The 21,866-nt window shown below is 42.2% G+C and overlaps 1 protein-coding gene across 6 annotated transcripts in view; it reads right to left on the bottom strand.

The window, feature by feature from the left end:
• Window positions 1–21,866, bottom strand: part of Pex5l (peroxisomal biogenesis factor 5 like) — a 225,496-nt gene that overhangs the window by 6,251 nt on the left and 197,379 nt on the right. For all 6 annotated transcript variants that reach the window (XM_035450897.1, XM_027392001.2, XM_035450898.1 and 3 more), the window contains 6 exons: window positions 7,744–7,860; window positions 4,883–5,026; window positions 3,939–4,009; window positions 2,524–2,721; window positions 870–1,035; window positions 338–495 (listed from right to left, as the gene is read on the bottom strand). In XM_035450897.1, coding sequence (XP_035306788.1) covers window positions 338–495; window positions 870–1,035; window positions 2,524–2,721; window positions 3,939–4,009; window positions 4,883–5,026; window positions 7,744–7,860 — 854 coding nt within the window. The remainder of the gene's footprint in view (window positions 1–337; window positions 496–869; window positions 1,036–2,523; window positions 2,722–3,938; window positions 4,010–4,882; window positions 5,027–7,743; window positions 7,861–21,866) is intronic.

Raw genomic sequence — 21,866 nt, 5'->3', positions numbered from 1 at the left:
GGGCCTTTAACTATGCCAGGGCATTTTAAACAATAACCCATCATTTAATTTTCCCCCCTAACTTTATTGTATTTTAAATAATAAATCTACCTTATCATTTTTCTTCTCTAATTCTATCTGTACATCACATTTAGAACAACTTATTCTTGGCTTGACTTTGCTAAACGTTGGCTCTGGACCTCCCAAGGCTGTTTTATTAGATCCCCCTGGCTTTTTCCATCTCCACGGTTCTTTTTCCCTTAAATGGAGGAATAAAAGGTTGAACTATTAATAGTTAATAAAGGCTTACGTGGGTGTTGGGCCCCAGACAATCTGTCTGAACCCAGGCATACTTCACCTGTAGGCACCCAGGTTGATGCAGCTGATCCCCAGGTTGTATCTGGAGCGGATGAAGCCTGGCTGGATCTCCAGTGCTCTTGTGTAGGCCTCCACAGCTTCCTCACTACGGTCTCCGTTTGCCAGGGTTGCCCCAAGACGGTTCCACAATGAGTAATCCTTATGACAAAGACCAGAGCTAGCTAATACCCAGGAGCACCATGGTAGTGCTCCCACCTCTTCCCTTGACAGGTAAAGCAAGATGGCTGAAGAGTCTGTAATGAGCTGAATTATTAAAAATTCTCTCTGGTTTACTTGGTGAAAAGGACTTTTATTCCTTAAAGAGCAGTGGTTATCTGATGTCCTATAATTAGTGTTTCTGTTTTAGGCATTTTGGTATGGACAGCTGCGTGGTTTATCATCTGTACTTGAAATCACAGTGGCAGAGTTAAAATGTAGAAGGAATGGACACAGTATCGCCCATGAAAGCTTGCTTGATTTTAGTGAGTCCCCACCCCCACCCCAGGGTTTTTTGCTGTGCTGTGATTCCTTACCTCTGGCCGAACAGTTAAGGCAGCATTAAATGCATCAATTGCTCTGTTGAACTCCCCGCTCAAGTGGAACAGCACTCCAAGACCTGTTTGCAGGTCCGGGTCTATCATGTCACCATTTTGGTGGGCAGCTTCCAGGTATAATTCCTTCACTCCTTCCAGAACAGAGCTATGAAGGAAGAATCTGATTTAGTGCCTAGGAAGTTGAATCACCTGGAGCTGGAGCTACAGGTGGTTGTGTAGTGTTTGATATGGTTGCTGGGAACTGAACTTGGGTCCTTTGGAAGAGAATCATGGTCTCTTAACTGCTCTTCCCCCAGATTGAAACATTTTCCTGAAAATAGTTTAGGGGCTGGAGCAATAGCTCAGTGCCTAAGAGTGCTTATTGCTCTTGTGGAAGACCTGGGTTTGACTCCCAGTACCTACATGGTGGCTAACAATCGTCTGCAACCCTAGTTCCAAGGGACCAACATCCTCTTCTGGCCTCTGCAAGTGCCAGGCACAGATCTACATCCAGGCAAAATTCCCATATGCATAAAAATTAAAAAACAGTGAATATATATTTGGATACTGGATATACTGGACTATAAAAAAAAAACATGGTCAATTGTTACAAATACTCAACAAAACACATATACAAGCCATGTTAAGTAAGGCCCTTATGGGAGAGCATCACTGACCCAGTGTTTCATCCTTGAAGCTGAGCTGAGCAAGGATTCAATGAGAATCAATTATGATTTCTTCCAACAAGGGACATTAGTCTATGCAACCATAGTTCTCAGCGTATTGGCATTAATCCCAAAGTGAAAAAGCACTTGGATTTGAGATATGGTACTTGAATGGCCATAAGTCTACGAATGACCATAATGCAGATCATTGTGTCTAAAGGACAGCTTCCAGGGTTTAGATATGTGTCCCCCACAAATACCAGCCTGTAGTGCTGTAGGGAGGTGGTAGAACCTTTGCAAAGTGGGAGCCTGGATGGAAGGAAGTTAGGTCATGGAAGCAGAGCTTGAAGGGGATATGGGGAAACCTTGCTATCTCCCCTTTCTTCCCAGCCACTGTGAGGTGAGTTACTTCCTAGACTATGTGCTTTTACTTTGATGTGCCATCCCATCACAGTTTCTTTGTTTGTTTGTTTTTGTTTTTTGCCTACTTTTTAAATTTGAATTACAAACAAGATTGAATTATATGACAATCCCAGTTCCATTCTCCCTCCCTTCCTCCCCTACCACCCCCCCAACTAAAACCCTACCTATCACATATCCTTTCTTCTAATCTACACCCGACTCAACCTTTCTGCTTCCTCATAACCTCTGCATCCTTCCTCTTCTTCCCTTCTCATTTTCGTAGCTCCCTCCCCCCTCTTCCCATGCTCTCAATTTGCTCAGGGGATGGTGACCTTTCCCCTTCTTCAGGGGGGTTTCTCTGTGTAACAGCTCTGGCTGACCTGGAACTCGCTTTGTAGACTAGGCTTGCCTTGAACTCACAGAGATCCACCACTGCCCAGCTCTCATAACAGTTCTTAAAACAATAGGCTAATTGACCATTGTCTAACCTTCAAAAAGGTAAGCTTAAAGAAACTTTTCCTTTTTATAAGCTGTTTTTCTCAGGTATTTTGTCATAGTAATAGGATTCTACATAGAATGAGGACAACCTGTCAACTGGGGACTTAGACATCCGCCGAGTGAGGCCTGGAGAGCTCTTCTTGTTTTTTACAAGGTATTTGTACTTTGGGTTCTGCTTAATCCAGTTCTTCAGAGCTTCACAGGCATCCTGTTGATGACCGGTGTTGGTATAACTCACAGCCAAGGCCATTAGAGCTTTCAAGTTGTTGGGCTGTAACTCCAGGCACCTTGAGAGAAGGCAAAACAGATCAATTATGCATCCTTGAAGCCTTTATTAATTAAAAGTATTAATTAAAATTGCAAACCCAGATCAAGGAGTGTTTTTTTAAACAAGTGGTTAAAACATCCCCACAATAGCTGAATTTGTAACTTTGTGTTTTAAAAACATTTTATTTTATGTACATGAGTGTTTTTCCTGCATGTATGTCTATGTGCCATGTTTGAGTTTGGTACCTATGGAGTTCAGAAGAGGGTACTGGATCCCCTGGAAATGGAGTTACAGATGGTTATGAGCTACCATGTACTCTGCAGGAGCAGCCAGTGCTGTTAAACACTAAGTCCATTTGTCCAGATCTTGTTTTGATAACTTTAATAAACTTTTCTAAAGTGTGGCTGCTATATGATACAGAGAGAAAATTACTTAAAAGTGGCTGCGATATCTTTTTTCTATTTTTTAATTTAAATTAGGAACAAGCTTGTTTTGCATGTCAATCCCTGTTCCCTCTCCCTCCCTGGATGCATTCTCTTAACTCCCCTAAACTGGGTGAGATGAAAGGCTGTACAACATTCTGCAAAAGAGAGGGGAATCTCTTTTTCTAGACTACTAATGCTGGCTTGTACATGTCCCAGACTATTGCTGCCTCTAGCAGGATTTTCCAAATTTAGAAGTGCAAAAGATGGACTTTGCACCACACACATTCTAGCACATCCATAACTCACACATTTGTATATAATATGTTGAGCATATATGTGTATGTATATTTGCTTCCTTCCTATAGCATTACATGAACAGTACATACAAGAAATGCATGGAGAGTACAACTATGTATAGTGGAAACTTTTATTCAAGGGTTTAAATGAGGGCTCTCATTAAGTGGGCGAGTCTACACTCATGCTCTGTCCCTCCTTCCACCTGAAGCGATCTCCACCTGCAGACAGTAATTTGAACACATTTTTTTTCCCTGAAGAAAACTTTTGGAAGTTGCAAACACCTAGAGCATGAAAGTCTGTTGATTCAACGAGTCTGACTTCTGATTGCTTTAAACGCAGCCTTTATTTGGTTCTACAGAACATGAGTTGATTTATAGACTGAGAAGCATTACGGGAAAATTATGCCATCAGAACTATATGTGAATGGAACCTGGCATCCCAGCACAGGCCTTGGACAAATTCTTCACACTCCACTTGGAAGAAGAGCACAGTCCCACCTGTGCCCCAGGCCTACCTCTGGAGGGCGACAATGGCTGCTTGTTCATTTTCATTTTCTGCCTGGGTTATACCAAGAAACTGCCATGCCTATGAAAACAAAACAGAACAAAACAAAACACCAGCCAAGTAAACAAAAACCCAAACCAAACCAACACAAGAAAACACACAAACACAAAACAGACTGCTAACACTGCAAAACGAAAGCACACTGTTTGCCACTTTAGTTAGTTTGGCCGTGATGCTCTGTGGGGAGCAAGCTTAATTACAGAGAAGCGGCCTTGGGGAGGACCCATTGCACACTCCAGCTGTACTCTGAACTGACTGGATTCCTTGCTTTATTTACTCATCTCTGCGTATGCACCACAAAGATGTCTTCTTAACTACTGTGCATTTCCACGACTCTTCAACCTTTTATGCTAGGACTCAGCACAGTTTTGAGGACACAGTAGATGTTCTATAAATGTTGGGTGAGTAAATCAAGGGTAATATATGGTGTGACTTGAGTCCCAGACAAAAGCCATATTCCTCCCTAAAATCCATGGGCAAACCTCGTGTCCATGTTTTATTTATTTATTTTTGATGGATACATGGTCTCATGAAGCCCTGGCTGGCCTAGCCTCTCTATGTAGACCAGGCTAGCCTTGAACTCACAGAGCTCTGCCTGCCTGCCTCTGCTCTGCCCCGCAGTGTCGAGATTAAAGGTGAGAACCACCATGCCTGGCCCAAGTTGGCTACTTTTGTGTTTTCTGTCCTCAGTTTTTATTTTAGGAGGCTCTGGATCTCAAAGATTAGAAACTCAGAAAGTAGGTAATGCATAGTTTTCTAACAGGATCAGCCTGAGCCAGGGGAACTCCTTTATACACCCTGGTGAAGATACACCCTGAAAGCATCGCTTCTTATCCTGACCCCTTAGCACACTTGGGCACTTTCCCAGTCTGAAAGAGTGGAGGGGGATGGCACCTCAGCGTCTCCAGGGTCCTGAAGAATTGCTGCTTCCATGAACAGGATGGTGACAGGTAGGTCTCCTTCCTTCAGCCTCTTTAAGCCTTCTTCAAATGCTCCAGGCCAGTCCTTGAAGGGATTTTCAGTGTGGAAGTAATAACCCTGTGGCACAGAAGAGTCCACGATATAACATATCATTGTCTGCCTTCCTTCTTACATCAAGTAAATCTCTGGACAACTTATTGCTTCACTGGGGGATACAGGTGCCCCTAATGAAATGCATTTTTTTTAAAAAATATTTTTTCATTAGCAAATATTTAACACAAAATATGCAAGCACTCATCTAGTATTTTCTATGAATATTCAACTTAGAAGGCTCACTCACAGCCTTGAAACTTACACCCTACTTAGTTTTGGATTGCGGTTATCCTACATTACTAAAAATGATTTAGGTAGATATGCTAAATATATTGATTCAGTCCTTGTTCATGGACATTTGTTTTTACTTTTATCTGCATTTATTTTAATGCTGAATTTATTCTCCTGCCATAAGCTTTTGTTTCTTCAGTTTCTTCTGGGATACCTTTTTCTTCTGTACAACCTCCTCTTCTGGCTTTGGAACAATCTGTTCCTTTTCCATGAGGATCATCCGATGTGGCAGGGGGAGCTCATGAATGGGTTAATCCGGCCGTGAGCTCTGTAAGTTCATCAGTGCATCTTAGGTGCTTTGTTCACCTGGGTGTGTTCAATGACCAGAGAATCTACGTCTAGACCCTTAAGCTCAGCATTACTCTCTGCATGTGCAGCAAAAATTCAGCACTCTTTTTTGGCCACCAACCCTGTGTCCAGCCCCACTGTTTGGCCTGGGCACACATGCCAACTCCACCATTGTTCCTCCAGAATGGCACACATTGCTTCTTCAAAGTGACATCTTGGGGGCTGGAGAGATGGCTCAGCGGTTAAGAACACTGACTGTTCTTCCAGAGGTCCTGAGTTCAATTCCCAGAAAACACATGGTGGCTCACAGCCATCTTGAATGAGATTTGGTGCCCTCTGCTGGCATGCAGGCAGAAGACTGTATACATAATAAATAAATAAAATCTTTGAAAAAAAGCAAAAAAAAAAAAATACAAAAAAAAAAAAAAAACAAAAAAAACAAAGTGACGTCTTTCAGGTATTTGGTGATTTTTTGGATTTGCATACCCTTAATGGCCTAAGTAGTATTATGGGTACTTTTAAAGTGAACCCTGGAGATTTGAACCTCTTGACTTGCATGATTTTGTAGGGTTTTCTGGGTCGAGAGAGTAGTGAACCATCTTCACAGCTTACCTCAGGTTCCTTACAGGAAGAGGAGCCATTTTGGTTATTTTTAAAAAATGAGAGTGATAGGGTGGCTCATGCCTGGAATTCTGATCAATGGAGGTTGAGGCAGAAGGGTCACCCTGAGTTTGAGGTCATCCTGGGCAACATAGTAAGCTTTAGCCCACCTGGGCTACAAAATTAACCACTATCTCAAAAATGTATTTATTTATTTTCTTAAATAAAACTACAGTGAAAACTTCATTCTTCAGGATTGTTTTGCACTTTTTTTTTAACTTTATGCTAGCCTTTTAAGACGGTACATATGTAGCTGCTCTGCTCTGGGGCTAAAATATTTCCCTAATATTTGAGAATGTTATTTGTTGCTGCTTCACTGGCATAAACAATCAGAAAATCCTTTTAATTTGACTGATACAAACTCATCTGGTGACGAAGTTACTATGGTCTAAAGACAGACAGTGGGAGCATTTGTTTTTCATAGGTGATCAGAAAAATGAAACATTGTGTCAACAGCCAGAGGATCTGCAGGCATACGGTGAAGGGTGGAGTCAGGCCTCACGTGTGTGGATGATAACTTGGGGTCTGGGAATCCAGAGTGTCCTCTCTTCCTTACCCATACTGGATATTTATTTTGTGGGATAGGTAGTTACTTTACCATACTGGATATTTATTTTGTGGGGTAGGTAGTTACTTTAAAAAATTATGTTTTGAGACTGCCTGACCTCTTGAGGGATAGAGACCACTGCGATGAGAGACACTTGAATGACAAATCCCCTAAAATCAGATTGGCCCTCATATCTCCTCTACCTAGTGCAGAGTACATGCTACACAAGTATTTGTGGTATTCAGTAAAATGTCCTGAACATTATCCAGGACTGAATACTATTGAGACTTACTCCATATATCTAAGCTGAGTGGTAAACTTTTATCAATAAACATGTGTGTATATGCACACATGTCTATACGTATACATGTATTTCCGTGTGTGCATTTGTATGTGTATGTGATTTTTTTTCTGTTTAAGAAACATCCAATTCTCTGGCTCTCAGCATACTTGTGAGTAACTCTAGTGTCTTCCTTTCACTAAGTGTTTTTAAAGGCAGAGATTTCAAAGCAGCCATGACTTAGTGGACAATCTGGCTAGCGGTTTGCTGTACTTTTCTATTTTCCAGGGCTCTTAGCAGTAGAGTATCATTGTGTAGTCCTTTGGCCGTGACCTGGTCATGTGAAGAGCATTCTTTGCATGACAGTCTTTGCTGATAGTGTGCTAACACCATGAGATGCAGCCCGAAGCCTCAGAATCATCACCGGGATTTGATATGACCAGGACAAGGTGGCTGGTGATGAGCCCTGGAAGGTTTTGGGTAGGTAACAAATGGTGGGAGCAGTAATAAACAGGGACATTTCATTCCAGACCAGCTACCCTCACACGCCAGAATTACCTGTTTCCCATCGAGCACAGATTCTCCTAGATCACAAAGTACTTACTGACTGGTCCATGACATGTGGGCTGATGAGTCTTGAGACACTCACTAGCATGTGAGGATAGACTGAGTTACCTTTTCACTGGCTGACACGGTGACTTGGTTCTGGGCTTCTTGGTTCTCGGATATCCAGTTCCTTCGGGCCATTTCTTCCCACTCTGCCTGCATCTTATCCCAGAACTCCGTATCTGACTAAGAGATAGGAGAAATGAAGAGAGTGGACTGAAAATCACATTGTGTTTACCTGGTTTGTTTCTAGAGATGCATTTGCCTCATAGATCAAATGGGAAGAGGAGGATGAATAGGCAGGCAACACCCAGAAACAGATGGATCTTCTGCAGGGTACCTCCCTAGTTGTCAAAATGGATCAGCTCTGACTTTTTAAATAAAATTTAATTAATTTTAAATAAAATTTAAATTTAATTTTAATTAATTCTCATGTACTCCAACCTGGCCTCAAACTTGCTATGCAACTGAAAATGGCTTTGAAATTTTGATCCTTCAACCTCCAACTCCTGAGTGCTGAGATTACAGGTATGCAGTACATTGGGTTTACACAGTTCTGGGGATCAAAACCAGGGCTTCGTACATTCTAGGCAAGCACTCTACCAACCTAACCACATCCACTTCCCCAGCTATGATTTTCTTCCAGCAGAAAATAACCACTAACATCATTTATATCAGCAAATCAGCTAAACATACAGTAAGTTGCTCCTGAGCCTACATCAGAGCCTACAACAAATAAGTCCACAGCAAGTTGAAGATACTATAAAGAGACATTAGTGAATGTAACCTCCTGAACATTGTACCTTAATGCCACAGCCCACTGCAGAGAACCGGGCATTAACTCTGGCGGTTATGTGCTTGACTCCAGAGTGCTGCCCAGTATGGTAAGGGAACCCTACTGCGTATGGACGGTGGTCCAGGTAAAGGCCGAAATTCAAAGTTCAATTTATAGTGAATGGCCACTTGTCTACCATTGTGCAGTTAAAATATATTAAATTGAGCTATCCTTCATTGGGTACCTCTGTACTTAAAGACAGTTTCAAATGTGTTAGCAGACATATTTTAAGAAGGGAGGCCCAGATCTGAATTGCTCCTAGAATACAAAGAATTGGAGCAGCATTCTTGGGCTGGCTGGACAGGGACTTGGGTGGCCCTGGGCACAAATGGGAGAATTGACTTTATCATATGCTAAGTACCATGCCAGGAGGAAAGGGAGCCTGAGTTATTGCCCCAATGAGGGAGTCACAGGATTTCAATTCTGCTTGGCTTACAAACCTAGGACTATCTGCTTGTGTCAAGGTTTGCCTCCTGGTGCTAAAGAAGGGTGCTTGGCTATGCACCTTTATCTTTTCTGTAGCAGGGTGAATGTATGTCAATATATATTGTTTCCCTTTTAACTCTCCTATGCACATACTGTCAGGGAAGCCCCGTCGTCTACTCTCTTACTTCATGAAAGGCAGTGTGGGTGCCCAAGGCAGAGCTCTCTGCAAGGGCTGCCCCTGGCTGGCTTTAGAGTCATTAAGTCTGAAGAGAGTTCTTTAGGTGGCCAGATCAAGGAGAAAGGGGTGAGTCTCTCAAGGGACTTAGGAACTATTTAAGCAAGGGTGGTGCTTCTCAGGGATAGAGAAAGATGGAGGGGCTGTGGGGTCTGACTTGTAGGATACTGGTGTGTACCTTCTGGCAGTTTCCTGGCACAGTCATTTCACCTCAGAATCATGAGTAAGGGAGGGGGAATGTCCCGGATGGAACCCTGATTCCCACTGTCTGGGAAACGTGTGACTTCTGGGGATCACTTTGGGCCCCAGGGCTGTTAGATGTGGGAAGACCCTAGTGGCCAGCACTGTATTGGCCATCCAGACTTTGTGTTCCAGCTACATCACTTTCCAGGTGCTTGGGAATCATTTGTTCTCTTTAGACAAAAGAGAAGAAGCAGTTGAAAGTGTTCTGTGGCCCCTTCACTTGCTCATCTCAAACAGCTCTAGAACCTTGAGTCTGGTGACAACCTGGCTGAGGGTAATCTCCCTTTCACCCTGCTGGCAGCCTGGGTGGTACCAACCCAGCAAGAGAGCACTTCCTTAAAGTTGCCTGAATGGCCATCACAACCCTATTTATTTTGGACCCAAACATTTAAGGAATAAGGGTCAGCAAATGTGATTACTCCAAGTTACTGAATAAGCAGGAGGTCTTCATGTCTTCTCTGTCAGTTTGGAACATTCATTCCCACCACAGAAATGGGTTCTGCCTGGCAGAGGTCTTCCCTCATTGAAACAGCAGGTGGGCTGACAATATGCCTGAGATGCTGGAAGCAAAAGTAATGGCCATCAGGTATACAGGCTAAGGTGGGGGATGAAGAGAAAAATTTCTTTTTAATGTGTGTTCCTAGTAGAAACCATCAAGAATCTCAAACAACAGCAGCCCTGGTAACATGGGGATGTACAGTAGCATGTCACCAAGGGCAGAGAGGGCAATGGAGTAGAGGGTTTCTTGCTTCAAACTTCGTATTTCCAGAATTTTCTGTGTTAAGGTTTGCTTTTATAACTGTTCAATAAATTAAAACAAAAAATTTCCTTTCTTTTAAGTCCCTTTAAGCCTTATGATGATTAAACTCTGAGAAGTCTGGAGAAAATATGTTTTCTAACAGCTTTCCAAAGATGCAGGTTCAGTCAGTCTGCAATGGAAAAGAAGAGCCTGCCAAGGGAATCTTACAATGGTTTGTTGACTCCCATCACCCCATCCAGCATTTGAGAGGTCAGTGTCTTCACATCCTTAGGAAGTCAGCCACACATCCCTATGGAGAGTCCCTGTGATCTGAAGTACTGTTTAATCTGAATGGAAGATAGAGGGATTTCATATCATGTACTCGTGGGTCACCTTCCCTGTGTTCCTCACTAGAGGAGTACATATGTAAACTCTACCTCCATAGGAACCAGAACTTCAGTGAGTTGGGGCTGCTGGGCTCCCATTTAATGAGATTCAGCAGGATTTACTGTTTCCACTTAAACTAAGTCACAGCAGACTAATTAAGCTGCAGAGCACAGTTTTCACTTAATTACAGAATACTTTTAGCGCCATCAATTTCCACTCAGTCTCAGAACCCAGACTTTACTGCAGTGGCTACAATTAGCACAGCTCCCTACCCCATATTTAATGAAGTTGAGGAAAACCTCCAACATATTTGAATTTTAAACATTTTAGACAAGACCAAAGGATTTTATTTACTGATGATTTCCTTGGCTGTTCTGGGGCTTTAGTAGACAAGTGAATCTGCTTATACCAAGTAGTGATTTGAAGAATAGCCCCCATTGGCTCATATTAATGGTTCCCAGTTAGTGAGAGACTTACGAGGTGTGGTCTTGGAGGAGGCATGTCACGGGGCAGGGGCACTTTGAGGTTTCAAAAAAGCCATCTCATTCCCAGTTACCTCTCTCTGACTTATGCTTAAGGATCAAGATGTGAGCTCTCAGCTGCTTTAGTGCCTGTCTGCCTGCCGCTGCCATGCTCCCTGCCATGATGGTCATGGACTCTAGCCCTCTGAAACTGTGAGCTCCAAATAAGCTCTTCTGTAAGTTGTCTTGGTCATGGTCTCTTCTCACAACAATTAAAAAAGCTAGTAAGACACACTAGAAATGAATTATTGTTTGTAATTTGTTTCCATTTTAATGATAGCCTTCTATTGGTATCAACAGAACACATTCAAAAGCTAACTTGGGATATACATATATAGTAAATAGGAAAACAGCATTCCCTTCAGACAGGCCTGGGATCAACTCCTTATTCCATGTGTGACTGTCTGCCAAGACCTTCCACCTCTCCCGATGTCGTTTTCCTTATTCTCAAAAAGTAGATACAATAGAAATTTGGGTGAATTGTTCTGATTACTAAATGAGAATGTCAACGTATGTTCATGGATGTCAGTCACAAATGGGAAATCTACATAACAGGCCTACATAACAGGGTAGGCACTATCTTGAAAGAGGGGGCAGAAAGATTGTAAGAGACAGAAGTTGGGGAGGACTGGAGTGAAACAATGTCTTCTGGACATGAAAGGGCTGCTTCACTCATGACCTCATGGCAACTGTAGTTGACTCAGAAGATCAAGCCACTCAGCATTCCAGCATGACAGAGGCAGAGCCTTGCCATCCTAGCTCCCAATGGAGGAACAGTGAAGAGCTGATGGATTCTGGGAGTTTGAGAATCAGTATTCTTTAAGGGTGTGGTCCGTAGTGATAGGCCATGCTCCAGTGGATGGCCTCATATTAATCAGTATATGAGCAGCATGACCTAGAACCAGTGGGTTAAAAACAGTACACAAATTTGGGAGGGGCTGATGTGTTATGGGGAAGAAGGGAGGTAGATATGATCCAAAAACATTGTATGGACATATGATAGTCTCAAAATAACTTAAATATTATGTTAAAAGTAAGTATTCTCATTGAATTTTTATATCATCAAAAAAAAACAGTGCAACAAATTTTGTTTTTATAACTCCAGAGTTCAAATATCTATGTTATATGTTGTTTGGTGTTTTAGTTTCTGGTAAATACCTATTGCTCTTCTAGACACTGCTTTCCATTTAAATCTTTGTTTTCCACCTAATTATTCAAAACCTAAGAGCAAGGTTAAGAAAATTATGGCAGAATGGGCTGTTAAGTAGCAATTAAAACCATGTTTATGAACAGCGTCAGAAACACCAAGTTGTGTAACATTCCCCAGGGCTTCAGGGTGCAGGCTGCAGGCAAGATGCCTGCAGATCGGTGTGCCAGCAGAAGGACTTTTATAGGATGATATTGGGAGGAATTTATCCTATAATCTTTTCTTGGACTTTTCAGAGTTTCCCAACTATTTTTATTTTGGTGGTAAATTTTTTTTAGAGAAGGCTTAATTGTTTCAATTATGTTCCACAATAATGTCATCTTCACTGAACTCATAGTGTGTCAGTCCCTTTATTTGATGTTGTGTATTGTGTGTAGGCCTTATGCACACATGTGTGTACATGTGGAGGGCAGAGGCTGATTGATATGCAGTGTCTTCCTCAGTTGCTTTCAATCCTACTTTTGGGGGATAGTGTTTCTTCCTTGTTTACTAGGCTGGTTGGCCAGAGAGCCCCAAGGCTCCTCCTGCCTCTGCCTCCCCAGCACTGGGAATACAGTCATGTGATGTGGCACCCAGCTTTTCCCATTGTTCTGAGGACCTTAACTCAGGTTCTCTTGCTTGCCACAAAGGCATTCTACTGACTGAGCCATTTCCTTAGCCCTGGAACAGTTTCATGCCTCTGAATTCCTTCTGTATAGGTATCCTATGTTGATGGTTTGCAAGAAGACAGATGTGTGCTGTGTGTGTGTGTGTGTGTGTGTGTGTGTGTGTGTGTGTGTGTGTGTATGCATGCGTGTGTGTATTGTTTTCTCATGCTTGCATCCACACATGCATATATGTGGGGCATGTGCGTGTTCACAGTTTTTGGAGTGCAGCTTGGAAAATGCTTAAATTGGGACCCAGAATGTGGAGGTGGAAATGAAAATAAATCTTTGAATGCTTTTGAGAAGACAAATCATTTGAAAGTACTTAGCTTTTCAATAGCAACTAGTTATTAAAATAGCCTTTATGAATACATATAATTATGCATGCAGAATGGACAAAGACCATAATAAGAGTTACTATCTAGTGTACTAGCATTTCTCAGTAGCGTTTGGCCTTTCTTCTAGCATTTTTGATTTTCTTTTTTGTTGTTTTTAATATAACATTTAAAATAACTCCAACAGGAGAAGAGCTCTGATAAAGGAACTATTCTGGTAACCAGCAAATTGTAACTTCTGTGGTTGGCCTGGGCCTTTAAAGTTAATACCACAGAGACACTGCTTTATTTCAGGGATGGTGGCTGAGAGGAGCAGTTCTGAAGTCAGGTGAGGTTAGAGTTCTACTAACCTCAGGTGAAACTTTACAGTAAGTAGTGTAACCCTGAACAAGTAAATGACTTTCTGTGTGTCCTTAGCACCATAAAGGGGAATAAACAGTCATCCAATGTGGGTATTTGTGAGCACCAAGTGAAATGATGAGCTTGGACTGGAGTGTGAAGCTGTGATCAGAGAAGTTACCTTCCCATGTCCAGGGAGAAGCCATCTTTTCCTCAATGTTGAGGGAGAAGCCATCTTCTCCTCAATGTCTAGGGAGAAGCCAGCTTCTTCTCAAGGTCCAGGGAGAAGCCAGCTTCTCATCAGTCTTCTTCTTCCCATAAGAAAATGGCCACTAGAGGGACCACTTGTTTAGGATTATAGTAACTAGAGATTATTTTAGGTGCTACCTTTTGTAGAATATCTTTTCCTATTCTTTTTGAAATTTGAAGAATTAACCAAGTCATAGTATTAAAAACTGCAGGACACTGGCATAAAAACAAACACATATGTCACTGGAATAGAGTCGAAGGCTCAGATGTAAGTCTAAGCAACTGTAGCTACTTAAGTTTTGATAAAAAATATACCATAAATTTGGAGGAAAGACAATGACTTTAACACATGGCATTGGGAGACCTGGATTTTTACCTGGAGAAAAATGAAGCTGGCTCTTACCTCTCACCATGACCAAACTCAACTCCAACACATCAAGAACTCATGTAAGACCCGATACTCTGGAACTGCCAGAGGAGAACGTGGGGGATGTGTTTCAACTTGTATGCACAACAGCATACTTTCTTTTTTTACAGATTTTAAAAAATGTGCATGGGTGTTTTGTCTTTCTGTATGTCTATGCACCACATGTGTGAAGTGCTCACAGAAGCCAGAAGAGGGTGTCAGATTCCTGGAAGTGCAATTTTGGGTGGTTGTGAGTCATTATGTGGGTGAACAGAACCTGGGTCCTCTGGAAGAGTAACAAGAGTTCTGAACCGCTGAGCCATCCCCACAGCTCCAAGGCACCTACATTCGGAATAGGATTCTCATGGTGCAAGAAGTCAGACCAACAACTGACAAAATGGGATCTCATGAAATTAAAAACTTCTTTATAGTAAAGGAAGCTGCCAACTAGGTGAAGAGGAAACTCACAGACAGGAACAGAATCCATACTACCTATCTGTCAGACAGGGACTTGTGTCTAGAATATGCAAAATACTTTGAAAAATAGACATAAAGAAGACAAACAACCCAGTTAAAAATGAAGCATGGAACTGAGCAAAAGTTCTCCAAAGAAGAAAGGTAAATGACCTGGAAACAGTTTAAAAACTGATCAACATCCTTAGCTGTCAAAGAAATGCAGATTACAATCACATTAACATTCCATCGAACTACAATCAGAATGGCCATCATCAAGAAATCTGGCAACAAATGTTGGAGAGCATCAGGGAAGGGAAGTCCTTACTCGCTGTTGCCGAGGTGCAAATTAATACGTCTATAAAGAAAATCAGTTTGGGGTCCTTCAAACTTGAGAACAGAGCTACCATATGATTCAGCTACATTTATCTTGGGCATAGGCCTAGAAGACTTTATACTCTACCACAGTGACACTTGCACATTCATGATCACTGCAGCCTGAATCAGCCCACATGTCCATTAACTTATGAGTGGATAGAGAAAATGTGGTACATACACACAATGGAGTAGCACTCAGCTCTAAAGGAAAATGAAATAGTTCAATTTGCAGGAAAATGGATGGAACTGGAAAAAATATCATATTGACTTAGGTCACCCAGGTTCAGGAAGAAAAATATGCAATGCTATTTCTCATACATAGATCATGTTTTAACTCCTTTGTTTTGTACATTTAAACTGGAGTACACGTGGAAGCCAGGAGCAGGCCAATGAGTGAGGGAGGAGAGCAAAATACAGGTAAAATGAGAATGAAGAGGGAGAAATCTGGGAGTGGAAAGACGGAGGAGCTGGAGAATAGGAAATGAGGTGTTGCAGAAGGGTGCATGAAAAAGTTATGTAAAAAACCTATGATCTTCCAACCCAAGGGGAACTTTCAATTAGAGGGGACAGTAGAGTGCAGGGGACATGAAAAGAGATTGGGGATATACTTGAGTTAAAGGTTTAAATGGAGATGGGGGGATTTGGAGAGAGGGAAAGCAGGGAGCAAGCTAGTCAAACTAAAGATACATGGTGAATATGGAAAGTCACTAGTGTAAACACACACACACACACACACACACACACACACACACACACACACACACACACCCTGTATAGGTAGACAATGGTGCTCCCAGAAGACATGAACTATTCAATGAAAATCTCATTGCTAGGCACAGGATACCTCCCTATGAGTTATTGGTCAAGAAGGTCCCAGAAGCACCCTCCCAAACACAGACTATTGCTGTTGCTCTTGGCTGCCCACCATAACTAGATTGTAGGTCTCTATTGCTGGAGATACCACTTGGAAGCAGGAAATATTTAAATCAATCTTGAATTGATCAGGAAATTCTCTCCCTGCTGGCACAGTGCCAGGAGTTGCTAATTATGCTGATGGAGGAGAAAAGACATCGGTGGTCTTACCCAGAGCTGGACCATGCATGCTACAATACTGACCCACTGGCAAGATGTGCTCATTGGTGCAGTAGTGGCATGATGGCCATGGGAATAGCCACTTGCTTTCTGATTGGATTCGAGGCCTGCTGCATAGGAGGGATTTCATTCCTGGTACTGTAAACCTGCTCAAAAGCTTGTGACTGGGGAAACCTACGGTTGTTTTGCTAAATGATTATACCATCAGACGATCCTCTAAATACGTGTGTTTATGTGTATTTATACCTGTAGACTTATGTGTGTATTTATACCTGTAGACTTATGTGTGTATTTATACCTGTAGACTTATGTGTGTATTTATGCATGTATATTTATGTTACTCTTAACTTTGATAAAAGACCCCTCTTTTTTGCAATAGGAGGCAGCTAATGAAGAGACTCACCTCATTACAGTATGAGTGCTTAGCTTGGTATGGGTCTTTTATTTCAACCTCCACCAACCAAGATTCTGGGAACTTTGGAGAAGAATTGATTTAACAGCCACAGGACAGGGAGGAGACTATGAAGTAACAACTTCCAAACATGGCAGGGATGTTGCAGGCAGCAACTCACAGAGGGTATGGTTATCTGCACAAGAACTTCGTAAGATTGAGACAGTCACAATTCTCGAATAAATTGGGTAAGGGTCCCTCAGGCTCCACTCCTACAGGAGGACAGAGCCATTCTCCTCTGAGTCAGTGGATGTCTATATACCATGGACACATGGGCAGCACCAGTTGGACCTGGGTTATTAATAAAAAGTACATGAAATTAGGCTAGAGATGGAGTGGGGCATTGGGGGGGAGATGGAAGGAGGCATTCGTGGTGGATGGAGATGATCAGTAATCATTGAATAAATGTATGAAACTCTCAAAGGATAAATCATACTATTTTAAAAAGGAAAGATGAAAAGAAACCAAAACTCCATTCAAATAATCCCCAAACACACACAAAAATCTGGCTCTGTCATTTTTTCAAGAAAAGTCCCAAAACAAACAGACAGACAGACAGACAAATAACAAAAAGCTCTACTGGTTGTGTGGCTGTATGCACTGTTATCCTGATGAGCTTCCTTTTTATCCATTTCCTGTGTGTGCTCATGTGTGCATGTACACATGCAGGCAAGAGGCCAGCCTTGGGGATGTGGGGCTCACCTATTAGGCTAGATTGTCTGGCTGGTGAATCTCAGAAATCTGCCCATCTCCACCTCTACTGCACTGGGATTGCAAGCTTGTATCAGTGTGCCCAGCTTTCTGTGGTCCTCATGCTGTGTGGCTTTTTTCCTGCAGAAGTGCTGACTGGGCTGTCTCCCAGCACCTTTCCTTTTTCCCCTTCAACTATTTGGTAGCCCAGAGGTGAAAACAGAGCCTGGATTCAGTCTATGATTACTGAAGCTTGGGTAGGAAGATAGCTCTAGCTGGTTTCCTGCAAGCCAGGGTCATGGTGTGCAGGTTTGGTAGTTGGTAATATGGACATGCCCATGTTACCTTGAGTTGGCATCTGGCTGTGCCTGGAAAATATGCAGCCAGGTGTCTTAGCTCTCCCTTTATGGCCACCAAGGCTTCAAATTTTCCAGATGGCCCAAATCATCACACATTCTCCCTGTGTATTGATTTATTGGTCTGTGAGGATTAATTTGGACAGAATTAGAGAAACATTTTGTCTGCCAAGGATACTAGACATTGAATCTAGCTTCTTGGCTGCTTCATTCCCAGTCTCAAAACACAGCAGATAATTGGACCAATAAAATGCCAGGTGGAAGGCTCCATTGGCCTGGAAGGAAATGTATCCTGTAAGCATGTATACCACAGAACCTGACAGGGGACTGATGGACCCACAACCCCCAATTTCAGCTGCATAACTGTAGGCAGGGTTAGGATCAGCAGAAGCAGGAGCCATTATATAATTTAGGGACACAGTTTGAAAGGCCAGACACACTTGCTCAAAAAGACATGCAAGACTGTAATCTAATACCTTCCTAATGTCTTAGTAAATTGATTTTTTGGGGGACACTTTGACCGAGGCAATTTTAAAAATATGACAGGCAGCATTTCTTCCAAGTAATTTATTATGTATCTGTTCACATTTAATTTGCATATTCAGCAAACTTTACTGGCAGTCTTCCTTTGTGGCAGACAGTGTTCCACATCACAGGTGCTGATGAAGAAGGGGGACGCTGAGCCTGTCTTCAGAGGGTGGGGTTTGGGGGTAGAGACAAGGATATAGGAAGGGTGCAGTGTGGTGACACAGGAAATGAAGGCAGGATGCAGTTTGGGGATATAGAGGAAGAAAATACAGACAGGGTGCTGTCTGGAGGCAGAGGAGGAGCCAATGCAGGGAAGATGCAGGATGCAGACAAGAAAGCAATATGGTGCTGTGAGGGCAGCCAGAAGGGAAGAGGGGAGAGGATCTGAGCTGGACTTGGGGGTTCAGTAGCTGTTCTGGAAGCAGCGAAAGCCACCTGGGACTCCAGGTCTGTGCAGAAGTTAGCTGGGTCTCATGGTGAGGTGAACATTTCTAGAAGAAGGTACATTTCATTCAAAAGCTGGGAAGACAACCTGGCTGGTTCTGGAAACTGATAGTTTATTATGGTGCCAGTGTAGACATCGCCTGGGAAGAGTCAGGGATGAGGATGAAGAGGTAAGAAAGGTGAAGAATATAAAGGACTTTTTCAAGTTAGGTGAGTAGGTTTGGATTGTTTTAAGGAAAAATTGTTATTTAGAACTGTGTTTTAGGAAGATTTCTATGAATGAAGCAAAAAGAGTGGAATAAATAGGAACCTGCATTCCCTTCTCTGGAGTGAGACTAGTGTGAACTGCTCCTATTGTCTACGTAAGTGGCAGTGGAAACGAGAGTAGAGTCTAAGTGATGGAGACGGGAGAAAAGGTGGGTATGAGAGACAGATGATATGATCAATTGGACTTGATGTTTGATTATTAGTGTGGGAAGCAGGAGGCAGACGACAGAAAGAAGGGAGAGAACAGAAGAGTTGAGGATGAGAGAATAAGAGAGTGAGGTAGAAGAGAGGATAGGAGTGAGAGGAGAGAGAACTACAAGGCTCTCTGTGAGGTCTTAGTACTGGCATAGAGAATGTGAACAGCCAACAGGGCTTCAATGTAGAGTTTGGATCTGGATGTCCATGGCTGGAGTTGCTTTGGGATGCTTAGGTATGGTGCTGAATACATGACGAGCTCTGTTTTTTTTTTTTTTTTTTTTTTTTTTGGTTTCAATGGTAAACACGACTATTGCATTCATGAACTCCCACCATTTGTGGTTACCTGCACAAGGACTAAGAAAAGTCAACCTGTCAAAACTCTAGTATAGATAGGAGATATGATCTATACGTTCCACCCCTTACAGATGAGCTACTGGTAGTACTGACAGATGCTGGGGAGGGATAACACTCTTCTTTGAGGGGGTTTCTGTGATAATTTCCCATCTTCCAGCAGATAATCCCACACATGGGCAGCACTGATCGGGCTTCTTGGTTTATATGTGATTAAAAAAAAAAGAAGACAAAGTTAGGAGTGAGTTACGGGGGAAGTTGGAGGGGGAGATGGGAGGTATATATGGTCATATTTCATTGTATGGATGTATAAAATCTCCAAAGAATAAAAACGTTTCTAATAAAAAGTTCTGTATTCATGTTTTAAGATTATAATCAGAGCTAGTGACATGGGCTTTCAGGGAACAGGGACCTCCATCCACATTCAGGACTATTGCCTGGAATCATTGGAAAGGATGTGTGTGTGTGTGTGTGTGTGTGTGTGTGTGTGTGTGTGTGTGTGTGTGTGTGTGTTTCCCAGCTTTGAACTCCCAGTAACATCAGCAACAGGGGATAGGCAGGCAAGGAGAACTCTCTAGAAAAAGGTGAAGACAACGAAACTCATAAACTGATGAAAGTGTTTTGCCAGCATGTAATCATGTGGTCAGGCATTGTGTTAATACCAGAGACAAAACCATCTCATTCAGCTCAATGAATATAGAACAGGCTGAAAGCCAGACTGCCTTGGACTGCAGACAAATAAGCATATATATATATATATATATATATATATATATATATATATATATGCAGGAAAATCAATGATTACAGGAAAAGAAGTTTTCAATCTGAAGAGGGGGGCATGGAAGGAGGGGACTTGTGAAGGATTTGAGGGAAGAAAGAGAAGGGAGAAAGTAAAAAAAAAAAAAGCTTACAACTGTAACAGTAAATATGGCATCTATGGGGGTTTCTGGAGTTACTAGAGTGATGACATAAACAAACCTCATCTTCACTTAATAGCTTTTTTTCACACTTAATTTTATATATTTACATACCTCTCTACCAGATTTCTTATTTGATTTTTCTTTTGTTGTGTTGAGACAAGATCTGCTTGGATGGCCTCAAACTCATAGCAATTCTGCCCCAGCTTCCATAGTGCTGGGATTGCAGATAGGATCTGCCACGAACAACTTATCTATCTAATGTTTTTTTTATTTTTTAATTAATTGTTTCATACACATCACAAGCTACTGCTATTGATTGCTGGCTAGAAGCTGATGGCTCCAGCCCTGTAGCTGGAGACAATATTTCCTTATATCATTGAACATGGAGAAGCAGAGCTGGTACCTAACTAGAAGCTTTGCCCTACTGACTAGTATTCATGTTGCTGGAAGGTATACTGCATGATACAAGAAGAGAAAGTAATCATCAATATCACACCACTACAAACTCTGGGACCTACAATAGTGACCTGTCTATAAGACATACTGGTGCAATGATGGCAGGGATGTGAACAATGTGGTGATTTGAATGAGAATGTCCCCCATAGGCTCATGTATTTGAGTGTGTGGTTCCCACATGGTGGAACTGCTTGGGAATGATTGAGTAGCCTATGATGTTTGGGGCATTCAATGGGACCCCTTTAGCCAATGACTCAGCAAGATACAATCTATTCTTGGTATTAGAGGTTTTTCTTGGTGGCAAAAAATATTGGAGGAGGTGTGTCATTGGGGATGGGCTTTGAGGTTTCAAATAGCCCATTCCTGAGTATATGTCTTTGCCTCATGCTTGTGGATTAAGATGTAAGTAGCCAGACACTACTCCAGTGCTATGCTTGCCTGCTGTCTACTGCCATGCTTCCTGCAGTAATGGTCATAGATTCTAACCCTCTGCAACCATGAGCCCCAAATTAAACACATTTTAAAGTAAGTTGTCTTAGTCATGGTGTCTTACTACAGCACTAGGAAGTAACTAAGACAAGTAACCAATCACTTTTTGCTTGGATTTAAGGCCCATTCCATAAGATGTAGCTCATATCTGACACTAATAAAGTGGCCAAGAACCTGAGCCTAGATAGGTCATGGGCCTAGGAGAAAACTCCCCCTAATACGATTATTCTGCAAAAGTAAAACAGCAATGTCTATCTAATCTTTAACTGCTCTATTTGAGCTGCAGACGAGTCTCAGGCAGGAGTGGGAGGCATGATAACTATTATGTCCACATTTTCTGCTTATTATCTGCAGCATCTGTCTATGGTGACATGGAAGGACAGGCCTTGGGAGAATCTAGTCCCAACCACTTCTTATGGGATGAACTGTGGGAAACAGCAGGAGGGAAGCTAGGAGGCTCTCACAGTAAGCAGGATCACACCCAGAGTGTAACAAAAAACAGAGGGGGTGAAACTGAGATTTAATTTTTTTAGGCGAGAAAAGTCAATTG

Source organism: Cricetulus griseus, assembly GCF_003668045.3.
Source record: "Cricetulus griseus strain 17A/GY chromosome 1 unlocalized genomic scaffold, alternate assembly CriGri-PICRH-1.0 chr1_0, whole genome shotgun sequence".
Classification (NCBI taxonomy): domain Eukaryota; kingdom Metazoa; phylum Chordata; class Mammalia; order Rodentia; family Cricetidae; genus Cricetulus; species Cricetulus griseus.
Note: the sequence above shows the minus strand (reverse complement) of the source record. Positions and strands in the feature narration are given on the sequence as shown.